The following is a 13,082-nucleotide window of genomic DNA, read 5'->3' on the forward strand; positions in this document are numbered from 1 at the left end:
GATATCTTAATGAGATTTGGAGGAATGTGGGGCAATGGATGATCTTATTACACACTACTGGGAAAAAACTTCTTTCCCTGTTTATAACTGACTTTATTATAACAGATCAGATTACATAACAAGAAAGAAGTTTAAAAAATTAAACTTAAATAATTTAAAAGATATATTTAATATTTAAAATATTTATGTTGTATATTTTGTATGTTGTAGATGTTTATAAAACATCTGCTTTCACTTAATTATTATAATCTTTGAATTTGTTTTTATCTTTAATTTTTCACAATCTTATTCCTTTAACACGTTCATATTTAATTTCTAAAAGGTTTTTATGCCCTAGGCCAATTTTTTTCTGAAGTATTTTACAGGTCAAGACCGTAAAATACTATCAATAAAATAAGATAATATTCTTTCATATTTCTGACCCATATAAATATTAGTTGCTTGCCATTTATGTGACATCTTTGGTCAAAGAAAAAGAAAATTTTTTGCTACATAAAAACATCTGAGGAGATAGAATAATTTATTAATGTCATACAGTAAATCTAAATGTCTTTGTAATCAAGAGATTACTATTTTTTTTAATCTCCAGATATCGATGAATGCTCCTTCCAAAATATTTGTGTCTTTGGAACATGTAATAATTTGCCTGGAATGTTTCATTGTATCTGTGATGATGGTTACGAATTGGACAGAACCGGAGGGAACTGTACAGGTATGGCCAGTTAAGGGCTTAATTGTGTTCTTATTAGTTGAAATGAACATTTTGTGCTAGATATAGAAGTTCCTCAAATTTCTGCTTAGCCTGCTATGCCTTGGGCTATGCATTTTTTTGAAAAAGAAAATTACATTCTGATACATTTATTGTTTTATTATTTTTTTATTAATTTTTATTGGAGTATGGTTGCTTTACAATGTTGTGTTAGCCTCCACCACACAACAAAATGAATCAGCCATACACATACAGATATCCCCTCCCTTTTGGATTTCCCTCCCATTTAGGTTACCACAGTGCATTAGGTAGAGTTCCCTGTGCTATACAGTATGTTCCCATCAGTTGTCTATTTTATACATAGTGTCAATAATGTATATGTGTCAATCCCAGTCTCCCAATTCCTCACACCCCACCCCTTTCCCCCTTGGCTGATACATTTATTTTTAACTATTGAATGGATCCATTGTAATATAAACAACTTAATATTAAATATCCAACACGAAATTAATAAAGTATTTCTTTGTATTTGTGATGTCCACATATATGTACAAATATATAATACATATGTTTAAGTTTAATTAAACAAAGTGATAAAATGTTTCTCTTCAGAATTGCAACGTTTCATTATAATTTATTTATTAAGGATATTAAATGATATCATCATGAATACTGTGTGACTGATCTATGGAAACTGCTTTAGGTGTATAGAAGTATTTCATTTTTATTTCATTGTTCTGAGTCCCTCCTAAAGATTTTTAGTCTACTGACTTGCAAACTTTCCACCAAATTCTTCGGAACAGCAGTATGCACAAGGAAAGTAAAGATGTTAATGTGGGCATTTTAAATGTTTTTCCTAGATATTGATGAATGTGCAGATCCAATAAACTGTGTGAACGGCCTATGTGTCAACACTCCTGGTCGCTATGAGTGTAACTGTCCACCCGATTTCCAGCTGAACCCCACCGGTGTGGGTTGTGTTGGTAAGCAAAAGCTATATGAAACAAATGAATAGAAGTACATAGAGTTAAATACTCATACTCTCTTGTGATGACCATTTACTACAATTAACTTGAGAACAAAATAGTAGTCCTTTACCTGAAGAAACTCTAGATTACCAAAATATATGGTCACTTTTATCCTGCTTATCTATCAAGTCATATTTTGAAACAGGAATTTTTGAGACATCTGCTCCCACCACCTCCTCTCACAGACTTGAGAACCAGGGCCCTAGAGGTGCAGTCATTTGTTCAAGGTCTCAGAGCTTGCACATGGCAAAGCTGAATTCGGCAGTGTCCCGAGTTGCCTGGCTCCCTGTCCAGTACATTGGCCAGGACAGATGTGTTTGAAATGTGGAATCAGTTTTACAAAATGAAGATGTTTCAGGTTTATGCATGACAACTGACAGGCAAGCAGTTAATGGCATTTATAGGACCATTTCAGGTGTATATTTTGCAAAACCAAGAAAATACAGAATAAAATTTGAGTTAGCTATGATTAAATTCCCATTAAAATTTCTAGTAAGGTTGTTTGTGCCTTTTTCTTCTACAAATTATTTTCAAAATGACTTACAAATATAAAAAATTAAAAAGGTTTACTGGATGCATATGGCAGATAACAAGGACTGTTTTTCCTGATACCAAAGGCTAAGAATATGCAAACTCTGTGAACCAGCAGCTCCTCTCTGGGCTTTAGATATCAAATAAAGTAACTTACAGGCCCATACGGAAACATAAGGAAAAATATTCAGTGCCTTATTATTTGCAGTGGCAAGAATTTAGAAGCCATATTTGGAGAGTGGATAGATTGAAAAAGAATCGCAGTTGAATACTGTGGAGTTGACGGATTGGATGTTATAAAGATGGAATGAGGTATACGACAAAATACCATTTATAGAAATTTAAAATTTGCACACGAAAACAAAAACACAATTTTGCAGGAGCAGAGACCAAAAGAATAATATTAAACACATTCATATGGTTGGGTAGGGGATGAGGAATGAGAATGGAGAGCAGGGATAAAAGAGAGAGAATGGGAGGGAAGGAGGAAGGAAGGATGAATGAATACAGCCTAGTAAGAGCAGAACCATGAGTTAACACCTCTGTCTGCACCGGAGTCAGCAACAAAAACAAAACCAAAAAAAAAAGAGAAAAGTAAAATAATAAAAAGCTGCCAAAGTGATTATAATGTGCAGCTGGAGATGAAAACTACTTGGTAGACTGTAATAAGGACTTTGGATTTTACTCTGATTGACGTGGGACACCACTGGGAGTGGCCTGGGCTAAGGTAATGCTTCTGAAGGATGACTCCGGCTATGGTGGGGAAAATAGACTATAGTTGGGTCCAGAGATGAGTTAGGAAACAATTGCAATAGTCCAGATGAGGGATGATGGTGGCTTGAACTCAGGTTGTAGTGATTTAGAAGCAGTGGTAAGTCATCAGAGTCCAGATATATTTTGAAAGTAGTGTTGACAGACCTTATTACTGGATTGAATAAGGCATGATAGTAAGGATTCAAAGTTTGACTGCAAGGTATAGGGCCTGAGCAATTAAAAAATTGGAGTTTCCGTTTATTGAAAATGCAGAAGCCTGGGAGAGGATTGGAGCAGGTTTTGTATGTGGAGGAAAGAGTATCAAGTGTTTGATTTTAGACGTGTTAACTCTAAAATACCTTAGATATCTAAGAGGAGAAATCAAATACTAGGCACATGGCAGAACGATCTGAGTTCAGGGGAGAGGTGAAAGATGGAACCACAAATTTGATAGTATTTAAAGTCATGGAACTAATGAGGTGATCTAGATGGTAATTATGGATAGAGACAAGACAAAGGCTGAGATTCATTGATCTCTTAAGTAGCCTCCCTAAAGTTGTTACAGACTAGCTTTCCCAAAACCTGCAAAACTCAATGTGCAAATTGAAACTAAACTGTGGGAGAGTGGAGATTATGGGGAGGAGAGGAAGGAGATGGCGTTATCAATATTTCAGTGATAGGATACATTGCTTTAAATTAACATATTGGATTTCACTCCCTTTATTGATAAACTCATGCTATAGATTGATTATAGGAAACATTTTTTGCAATCATATTATTAAAGGTCCAGAATGTCCCACATGAGTAATTGCTTACCATCTTGTTTAGTCCATGATCTATATGGATGTCTAGATGTAGGAAAGTGTAATTTATTTACACTGAGTTCCTGCAACTCAGTCTTGAAAAAGTTTAAAGCAAGAGATTATTCTGTTCTGGGGATTAATGTACAGAATTTGAATTTCATCATTTGAGTGACCATTCTCCAAAACAGGCATTCTTACTCTGATAAGGACAATTTTAAGTTCCTGTGTTGCCCTGCAGACAATCGAGTGGGCAACTGTTACCTGAAGTTCGGTCCTCGGGGCGACGGGAGTCTCTCCTGCAACACTGAGATTGGGGTGGGCGTCAGCCGCTCCTCCTGTTGCTGCTCTCTGGGGAAGGCCTGGGGGAACCCCTGCGAGACCTGCCCCCCTGTCAATAGCAGTGAGTATGGAACGGAAGAAGAGGAAAGAAACACTGGTAGCTGAGCACTAGCTACCATTTTCTTCTGGTGCTAGGGGGTGGGGGAGGTAGTGAGGGTCAAAACTTTGAATCTGGACTACTTTCAATGATTGTGCTGAAACCAGCCAAGAGTGTGTCATATAAAAGGAATCTGAATTCCTCTCTTCTTACTGTTTTTCTTGATAATGCTAAAAAGAAAAAACAGTTTTTAACCACAATCCAATATGAATGATGATAATATCAGTTCTCCCTGGTGTCACAGATAAAGACCATTCCTGGTTCTTTTCCACAGTTGTTTTAGTTCAGGTTCATAGGTGAGTTGTATTCCTCAAGTCCAGTCATATTATGTCTTAAATTGAAATGTATGTCCTGATATGAACATAGGTGAAACTTTTGAATTGTTGAGTCTTTTAGTTTTTATTTACTAGCCAAAAGGGTTGTGATATAAATTATCTGAAAATAATCTTTTTCTTTAATTAAAAGCAAATGGGTTTTGTTATTCTACTTTGTATATAATTTATGAAATAATCATCTTATTTCAAGTAAAATGTAATGTACTTTTTAAAGATAATGTATTTGAAAAGGCACTAAGGAAAATATAGATACACCCCTTAGGATATGCGCTTTGAGCCTGGCAGTTGTTAAGTGCTAATTCACTGTCAGCCTCTTGCACACAGGTATCAAATTTCTTTTTTTCCATTGTTTTGCAGCTGAATATTACACTTTGTGTCCTGGAGGTGAAGGCTTCAGACCTAACCCCATCACAATCATCTTAGAAGGTGAGCATACCTCTAATTGTCACCAGATTTAAACAAGGTAAAGAATTTACTTTAGAGCAAATCTGGTAGAAAAGTTAGTGTGGAACAGTCCCAACAAGATTATTTTGCAAAATTACAGATGGACAATTACCAGTCTGATGAATAACCATTTGTAAATCAGAAAGATTTGACCCATTGCAGTGACCTGATGTGTGATTGTTCTGCAGAGAAACTCTTTTTATAATTATCCCCAACTTTAATCATCCTCAGCTTGCTGTAATTACTCTTCTCAGATTATAGCAAAGTTCCATGACAAAGCCAAGAAAATTCGTGGTCAGAATAAACCTCTCATCTAAGTGTGCATTCACGTGGATGTGTGGAAGTCTGCAGGTCTTACAGTATCACACATTGGAAAGCTCTCATAGTAACTCTTATCTTTCATGATGGTATCTGAGCTGTCTCCCCTTTTGCAGATATTGATGAATGCCAGGAGTTACCAGGTCTCTGCCAGGGTGGAAACTGTATCAACACTTTCGGGAGCTTCCAGTGTGAGTGCCCTCAAGGCTACTACCTCAGTGAGGAAACCCGCATCTGTGAAGGTGAGATAAATTTATACCTAAAAATTATTAGTGCTATTTAAAACAAAATTACTGGTCAGGCCTGGAGAAAAAGGGTCCATCTTCAAATTTTATCAAAGGATATGTTGAGACTGGTTCATAGCTTTTTTCTTTTCCTATCAGTGCTGCTAAGTTGTATGATGATAGATAAGTTAATTTACAGATTATTTGCCACAATTTACCATTATTTTTCTCTGAGTAAATGGGTTGGTAATAAGTGGGGGAAGCTGGAATAATATGAAAACATTCAGTATCAAAATAAGTTATTAGTTCAAATACCAATAAGTTATATTTTATATAGAAAAATAGGTAAGTTTCAATGCAACCATTAGTCTAATATTTTCAGTAACTTTTAAATGTTGGACAACATAGTATGAAGCAGTTCAAAGGTTATGCAGATGCCTTTCTTGGTTCCATCCCCAACTTCTCACATGGCGGTGTAATCATCCTTTTAGAGGTCTGTCTCCCCACTAGACTGGGAGCTTCTTGAAGCAAGATCCACATCTATTTCATCTTTATAGCTACAAGTTCTAGCTTACAGTAGAATCTCAGTATTTATTTATGGAATGAATGAATGAATGCTTCTAAAAAATGAACCTTAAACATGTAATGTAATTGTTTCCATTATAACCTTTCTTTTGGAACATGTTAGATAAATGCATCTGGAAGAAATATGATTTAATAAGGAGAATTACCCAGCAGCTGTGCTACTTCTAGAATCTCTGAATGGGTGCTAATTTGAAAGGAACGCCTTTTTAATTTTAAAGAAAAAGGCTTTTCTAACTGCATTCAGTTTAAAGTTGACACTAATATTTGGTTTTCAATGACATAAGAGGAAAGTAGCTTTAAAGCAATTCCATTTGACGAATATGAAATTTCAATTAAAAAGTATAGGTGCCATTTAAGTTATTTTTTGCCACTTTGGAATAGTTTATTTTGATCATCTTTATTTTTGAATGTTAGGTTTTTATTCTTCAGAAGAAGGACATGTTTTATATCATGTAAATGCATATTTGGGAGCATTTCCTATGTAATTGCTTTAAATTCTAAATTTTATAAAAATAAGATAAATTCTAAAAAACATGAATTTGGGGAATCCACCATATGCTTTGTTCAGTAGTTTAAGTGATATAAATTCATGGGGGAAAATATTTACTAATTAATGGACATTCTTGCATCCTCTAGATATTGATGAGTGTTTTGCGCATCCTGGTGTGTGTGGACCTGGGACTTGCTACAACACCCTGGGAAATTACACCTGCATTTGCCCACCTGAATACATGCAGGTCAATGGAGGCCACAACTGTATGGGTAGGTAAAGGTCTCTGAGATTGATTAGGTCACAGTTGCTGGCTTCCTGGCCAACAGTTATCTCCCAGATACTTACATCTCAGAATTATTATTCAGAAAGTTTGGAAGTTAAATCTTTATGAATAGTGAAGTATTTCAAAGTCTTATAAACTTCTGGGTCTGTACCATATTTTTGAACTTTGGCTACATAGTTGCATGTTACAAAGCATGAGTCAGGTAGAAAATTTCATCAAATATTGTAAATATATATTCTTGAATAATTTTTATTTTCCATTCATGTAAAGTGAACATTATTTTATGAATAAGAGAACATTTAAAATTTAACATGTAATCCTTTTTAAATTAAATAAATGCATTTGAATAGAGAAGTATCTATTAACTTTGTCCCCCCAAGAAAATTGTAAATGAAACCCCTTATTTAAAAACAGGAAAGATGCTTATCTAAAAATGATTTGTGTTCAGCTTAAGGAATTATTTTAAGATACCTCCAAACGACCGTGAAAATTTTCAGAGTTAATCGAGGAAGTTTGGTGTGTCCAGGTGTGTGGGGTTTGCTATTAGCTGCTTGCTGATAGGATTGGTTGGCTTACTTGTTTTTCTCTATGTAGACATGAGAAAAAGCTTCTGCTACCGAAGCTATAATGGAACCACTTGTGAGAATGAGTTGCCTTTTAATGTGACAAAGAGGATGTGCTGCTGCACATACAATGTGGGCAAAGCCTGGAACAAACCTTGTGAACCATGCCCAACGCCAGGAACGGGTAAGCACACAGCTCCTGCTTCTGCTGAAGGCCGAGTCAGTGACACAGGTATACATGTAACAGTAGAGGAAAAGCAAAAAGTACTAAAAGTACGGAAAGCAGACACACTCCATTCTGAAAATATCCAAGAGCTCATATGGCTCGGTTTCTGAAGCAGCCCTCTTTGGGATTCAAACACTAATTCCTGAGATGTCTGTTGAGTAGGAGTCTGGATCCTGAAAATAAGCCGCATTGCTGAAATTAAAATTTATAACGCTAGCCCATTTAAACTCATTATCTTAAAACGTGCTGCTTACTTATTCTTTTATTCATAAAACAAGTATTTATTGAGAAACTATTGTGTGTCATTGTGCTATATTTAGAAGGTGTCATTTTGATTTAAAAATTTGTGGTCATTTATAAAGTCCAGCAAGCTCAGTGAGTATCTTTTTAGTTCGACCTTGGAAAATATGCAAAAAATGGATTTGATGAGCAAACTTAACATAAAAGCAATGTAGTGTCAAAGTTTTCCTTATGCATCATTTCCCTCAAACTTACCTGAAATTTTTAGGCAGAAAAGAGAACTGGTCTTTACACAGTAAAATTTTTCTCCAAGCACAGATTCTTTTGAAAGAAAAACTGAATGATAATAGAGACAAGAGCAAAAAAATTGTCTTAAAATTGTTGCCCACTCAGGTTCCTTTATGACCTGAGAAGGGATCACTCTTAATAGTTGTAGATACTAAGAGATGAACCAATAGGACAAGTAGGAAACAATGGTTATGCATTTGTTACCAAATACAGTATTACTTAGGGTATATTTATTAAAATGTTTCATTTAACATGATGAAATTAAGGAGAGGCATGGTGAAAAGTGACATATGGGGCCTTTCTCAGTGGCTTAAATTCAGTGGGCAAATGAATTTTCTCTTTTTTTCTTTTTTTTAATTGAAGTATAATTAATATACAATATTATTTTCAGGATTACAACATAGTAATTTGACATTTATATACATTACGGATTGATCTCCACAATAAGTCTAGTAACCATATGTCCCCATACAAAGTTATTGCAATTTTATTGACCATTCCTTATAGATACATTACTTTCCTGTGACTTATTTATTTTATAGCTAGAAATCTGGCCCTCTTAATCCCTCACATCTATTTTGCCCAACCCCCAACTCCCTTCCCCTCTGGTGACCGCCAGTTTTTCTTTATAACTATGATTCTGTTTCTGTTTTGTTTCGTTCGTTTGTTTTGTTTTTTAGATTCCACATATAAGTGAAGTCATACATTGCTTGTCTTTCTTGGTCTCACTTATTTCACTTAGCAAAATGCCCTCTAGATTCATCTATGTTGTTGAAAGTGGCAAGATTTCATTCATTATTATGGCTGAGTAATATTCCGTTGTGTATATATATGTGTGTGTGTATATATACATACAGTATATCACATCTTGTTTATCACTTCATCCATCAGTGGATACTTAGGTTGCTTCCATATCTTGGCTATCGTAAATAATGCTACAGAGAACATAAAAATGTATATATCTTTTTGAGTTAGTGTTTTGTTTTCTTCCCATAAATACTCAGGGTTGGAATTGCTGAATTGTATGCCAGTTTTATTTTTAATTTTTTGAGAAACCTCCATACTCTTTTCCATAGTGGCTGCACTAATTTACATTCCCACCAACAGGACACAAGGGTTCCCTTTTCTCCTTATCCTCACCAGCACTTGTTATTTGTGGTCTTTTTTTTTTTTTTTTTTTTTTGCGGTACGCGGGCCTCTCACTGTTGTGGCCTCTCCCGTTGTGGAGCACAGGCTCTGGATGCACAGGCTCAGCGGCCATGGCTCACGGGCCCAGCCACTCCGCGGCATGTGGGATCCTCCCGGACCGGGGCACAAACCCGTGTCCCCTGCATCGGCAGGCAGACTCTCAACCACTGCGCCACCAGGGAAGCCCTATTTGTAGTCTTTTTGATAATAGCCATTCTGACAGGTGTGAGGTGATACCTCATTGTGGTTTTGCCTTGCCTTCCCCTGATGATCACTGACATAGAGCATCTTTTCTTGTGTCTGTTGGCCATCTGTATGTCTTCCTTGGAAAAATGTCTATTCAAGTCCTCTGCCCATTTTTAACTAGATTGTTTGTATTTTTTATATTGAGTTGTGACCATTCTTTGTATATTTCAATATTAACCCCTTATTGGATATATCATTTGCAAATATCTTCTCCCATTCAGTAGATTGCCTTTTCATTTTGTAGATGATTTCCTTCACTGTGCAAAAGGTTTTTCGTTTGATGTAGTCCCATTTGTTTATTTTTGCTTTTCTTTCCCTTGCCTGAGGGCTTTTCTTTCCCTTGCCTGAGGAGACAGATTCAAAAAAATATTGCTAAGACCAGTGCCAAAGAGCATACTGCTTATGTTTTCTACTAGGAGTTTATGGTTTCCAGTCTTATATTTAAGTCTCTAATCTATTCTGAGTTTATTTTTTTATATGGTGTAAGAAAGTGGCCAGTTTCAATCTTTTGCAAGTGTCTATACAGTTTTCCCAGCACCATTTATTGAAGAGACTGTGTTTTCCCCACTGTATAGTCTGGGCTCCTGTGTCATAAATTAAGTGATCACATAAGTGTGGGTTTACTTCTGGACTCTCTATTCTGTTCCATTGATTTATGTGTTTGTTTTCGTACCAGCACCATACTGTTTTTTGGGTTTTTTTTTTTTTGCCGTATGCAGGCCTCTCACTGCTGTGGCCTCTCCCATTGCGGAGTACAGGCTCCAGACACACAGGCTCAGTGGCCATGGCTCACAGGCCCAGCCGCTCCGCGGCACATGGGATCCTCCCAGACCGGAGCATGAACCCATGCCCCTTGCATTGGCAGGCGGACTCTCAACCACTGCACCACCAGGGAAGCCCAGCACCATACTGTTTTGATGACTGTAGCTTTGTAGTATAGTTTGAAATCAGGGATCTTAATACCTCCAGCTCTGTCCTTCTTTCTTAATACATTATTGACTGGGGGATTTTTGCAGAAACTAATGCCTGTGGCTGTAATACATCTCCAGTCAAAAATGTGTTAAGATTGCTTTGGCACAAGTGGATTTTCTTAGCTCTATCTTGCCCTAGTTTTATTCCAAAAAAAACAAATAGGAACATTTTTATAATTCTGTAATTTGAAAACTTCACCAGTTAGAAATTGAAAATCATTGGTTTGGGGAATAAAATATTACTTTTTTAGGTGAGAGGAAGTAAAGGGCTTAGGTTTGATAGACTGGTCTGTATTTAAATCACAGCTCTGCCATGATTATTTATCCTTTCTGAAACATTCCTCGTATGCTAAATAAGGATAATAAAGGAATAAAATATTACTTTTTTAGGTGAGAGGAAGTAAAGGACTTAGGTCTGATAGACTGGTCTGTATTTAAATCACAGCTCTGCCATGATTATTTATCCTTTCTGAAACTGATTCCTCGTATGCTAAATAAGGATAATAAATCAGTGGTGACAGTGACTAATTGATATGGTTATAAGGACGATCATTTATTTATTTATTTTTGGTTGTGCTGGGTCTTAGTTGCAACAGGTGGGCTCCTTAGTTGCAGCTCACAGGCTCCTTAGTTGTGGCATGCCAACTGTTAGTTGCCGCATGCATATGGGATCTAGCTCCCTGACCAGGGATTGAACCCAGGCCCCCTGCACTGGGAGCATGGAGTCTTAACCACTGCACCACCAGGGAAGTCCCTATAGTGATGATTAAATGAGATGATGTATACAAATTACAGTTCGCATATTGCCATGCAGTTAGAAGCCATTAAATTGAGCATCTGTGATGTGCCTTTCTATATGTTCTGGATGCTTGGTGAATATTGGTGGATGAAACAGACAAAGTCCCTCCCCAGATAGCACTTGGCATATAGTCTGCAGTATGTGTTTACTTGATACTGTTTTCAAGAGGTTTATTCATTTGTGTAGCGGTGGGCATTAGAAGAAATATGCTTCTTAAAAATTAGACTATTAGTTTGGTGAATTATGTGGAGTGACTCTCATAGTCTCTGTTTTATTCCACGATGCATTGTTTTTGATGCCTCAAATTTCACATTCCAACAAATAGACATTTATGTTAAAAAAAGACATAATTCATGTCTCATTCATTACTCATTGTTAACATGTTTCACCACTACAGAATTATTTTTGCATGCCTATGCCTTTGTGCAATTCTAATCCCTTTTTAAATTGGTACACTAACCTGGTTTTTCAATCTATGTAAATCGGGTCATTTTTAAAGCCCTCCATATCCAAATACAAAGAATTTAAATGCCTAAAGTAGATGTTTTGAATCTCATAATGATTTACTTCTAATATCAGAGCAGTAAAAAGTTAATGATGATAATAATAAGAATAGCAATAATAATAATGATAAAGTGTGCCTAGATTCACTTCTTGCAGAAGCTGGCATTGTTATCAAATAAATATAATTGAAATTAAAATGTCTCATTGTGAATAATATAAAATACATCTGTCAGTAAAAGTAATACTATGTAAAATGTTATTTTGAAGGAGTTTGAGAATTTTAAGAGGGCATTTGCTTTGTTTATATTTTAAAGCTGACTTTAAAACTATATGTGGAAATATTCCTGGATTCACCTTTGACATTCACACTGGAAAAGCTGTTGGTGAGTTTTTACTAAATTATGTTTATTTTAATACATGTAGCATTTTGTAAAAATTTGTTCAGTGTTTTTAAAGTACCATAAAAGATAATAATCTGTATTTGGATCTAATATAGTTAGACAAGAAAGAAATAACATGTTTAGAGCCTCTAACCAAGTTTTAACAGTGGGATTAGTCCATCAACATGGTCTGGTGATTGAGTTATGATAGTTATGTGACTATCTCAAGATTTCATACATATCAAGCTGAAACTTTAGTTTTCCTCTTCACGAATATTGTATTACATGACTCTAAATAATCCACTTTATTTTAACCTTTACCATCTGTTTTTTCATAAGTATACGTTTAAGTTTTGGGTGTATTTTTACAGTATTCCTTTCTCCCAATCTACTTATGAATTTGCAGAATTATTAATTATATAAATCACTTCCTCCTGAATGTACTTTCTGTTGCACAATCTACTTTTCTTCTGCAAAGATTAAATAAACAATATAATTTTAAGTGTCCATTATCAATTCATGTATAACAAAGGACATAAAATTAAAAAAACATAGCTGGCTTTATCAGATGGCTGATAGCAATCTGGGGAGCCTGACATGTAACTTAAGAGGAAGCTTGATTCCCTAGGAAATTCATTTGCTATATTGACACTAATATCACTTGGTATATTTGATCAGCTGCTTCATTTTTTTTCATCACTGTTCAAAGGAGATAATATCTTATGGTCTGTATGC

General features: G+C 35.6%; 1 protein-coding gene across 1 annotated transcript in view; it reads left to right on the forward strand.

Moving 5' to 3' along the window:
- Positions 1-13,082, forward strand: part of FBN2 (fibrillin 2) — a 240,178-nt gene that overhangs the window by 189,406 nt on the left and 37,690 nt on the right. Inside the window, exons 35-42 of the mRNA XM_027098697.1 lie at positions 590-712; positions 1,570-1,692; positions 4,063-4,224; positions 4,953-5,021; positions 5,474-5,599; positions 6,803-6,928; positions 7,537-7,689; positions 12,282-12,350. Coding sequence (XP_026954498.1) covers positions 590-712; positions 1,570-1,692; positions 4,063-4,224; positions 4,953-5,021; positions 5,474-5,599; positions 6,803-6,928; positions 7,537-7,689; positions 12,282-12,350 — 951 coding nt within the window. The remainder of the gene's footprint in view (positions 1-589; positions 713-1,569; positions 1,693-4,062; positions 4,225-4,952; positions 5,022-5,473; positions 5,600-6,802; positions 6,929-7,536; positions 7,690-12,281; positions 12,351-13,082) is intronic.

The sequence above is a fragment of the Aethalodelphis obliquidens genome, unplaced genomic scaffold (assembly GCF_003676395.1).
Source record: "Aethalodelphis obliquidens isolate GAN/ISIS:26980383/991018 unplaced genomic scaffold, ASM367639v1 scaffold4, whole genome shotgun sequence".
Lineage (NCBI taxonomy): Eukaryota > Metazoa > Chordata > Mammalia > Artiodactyla > Delphinidae > Aethalodelphis > Aethalodelphis obliquidens.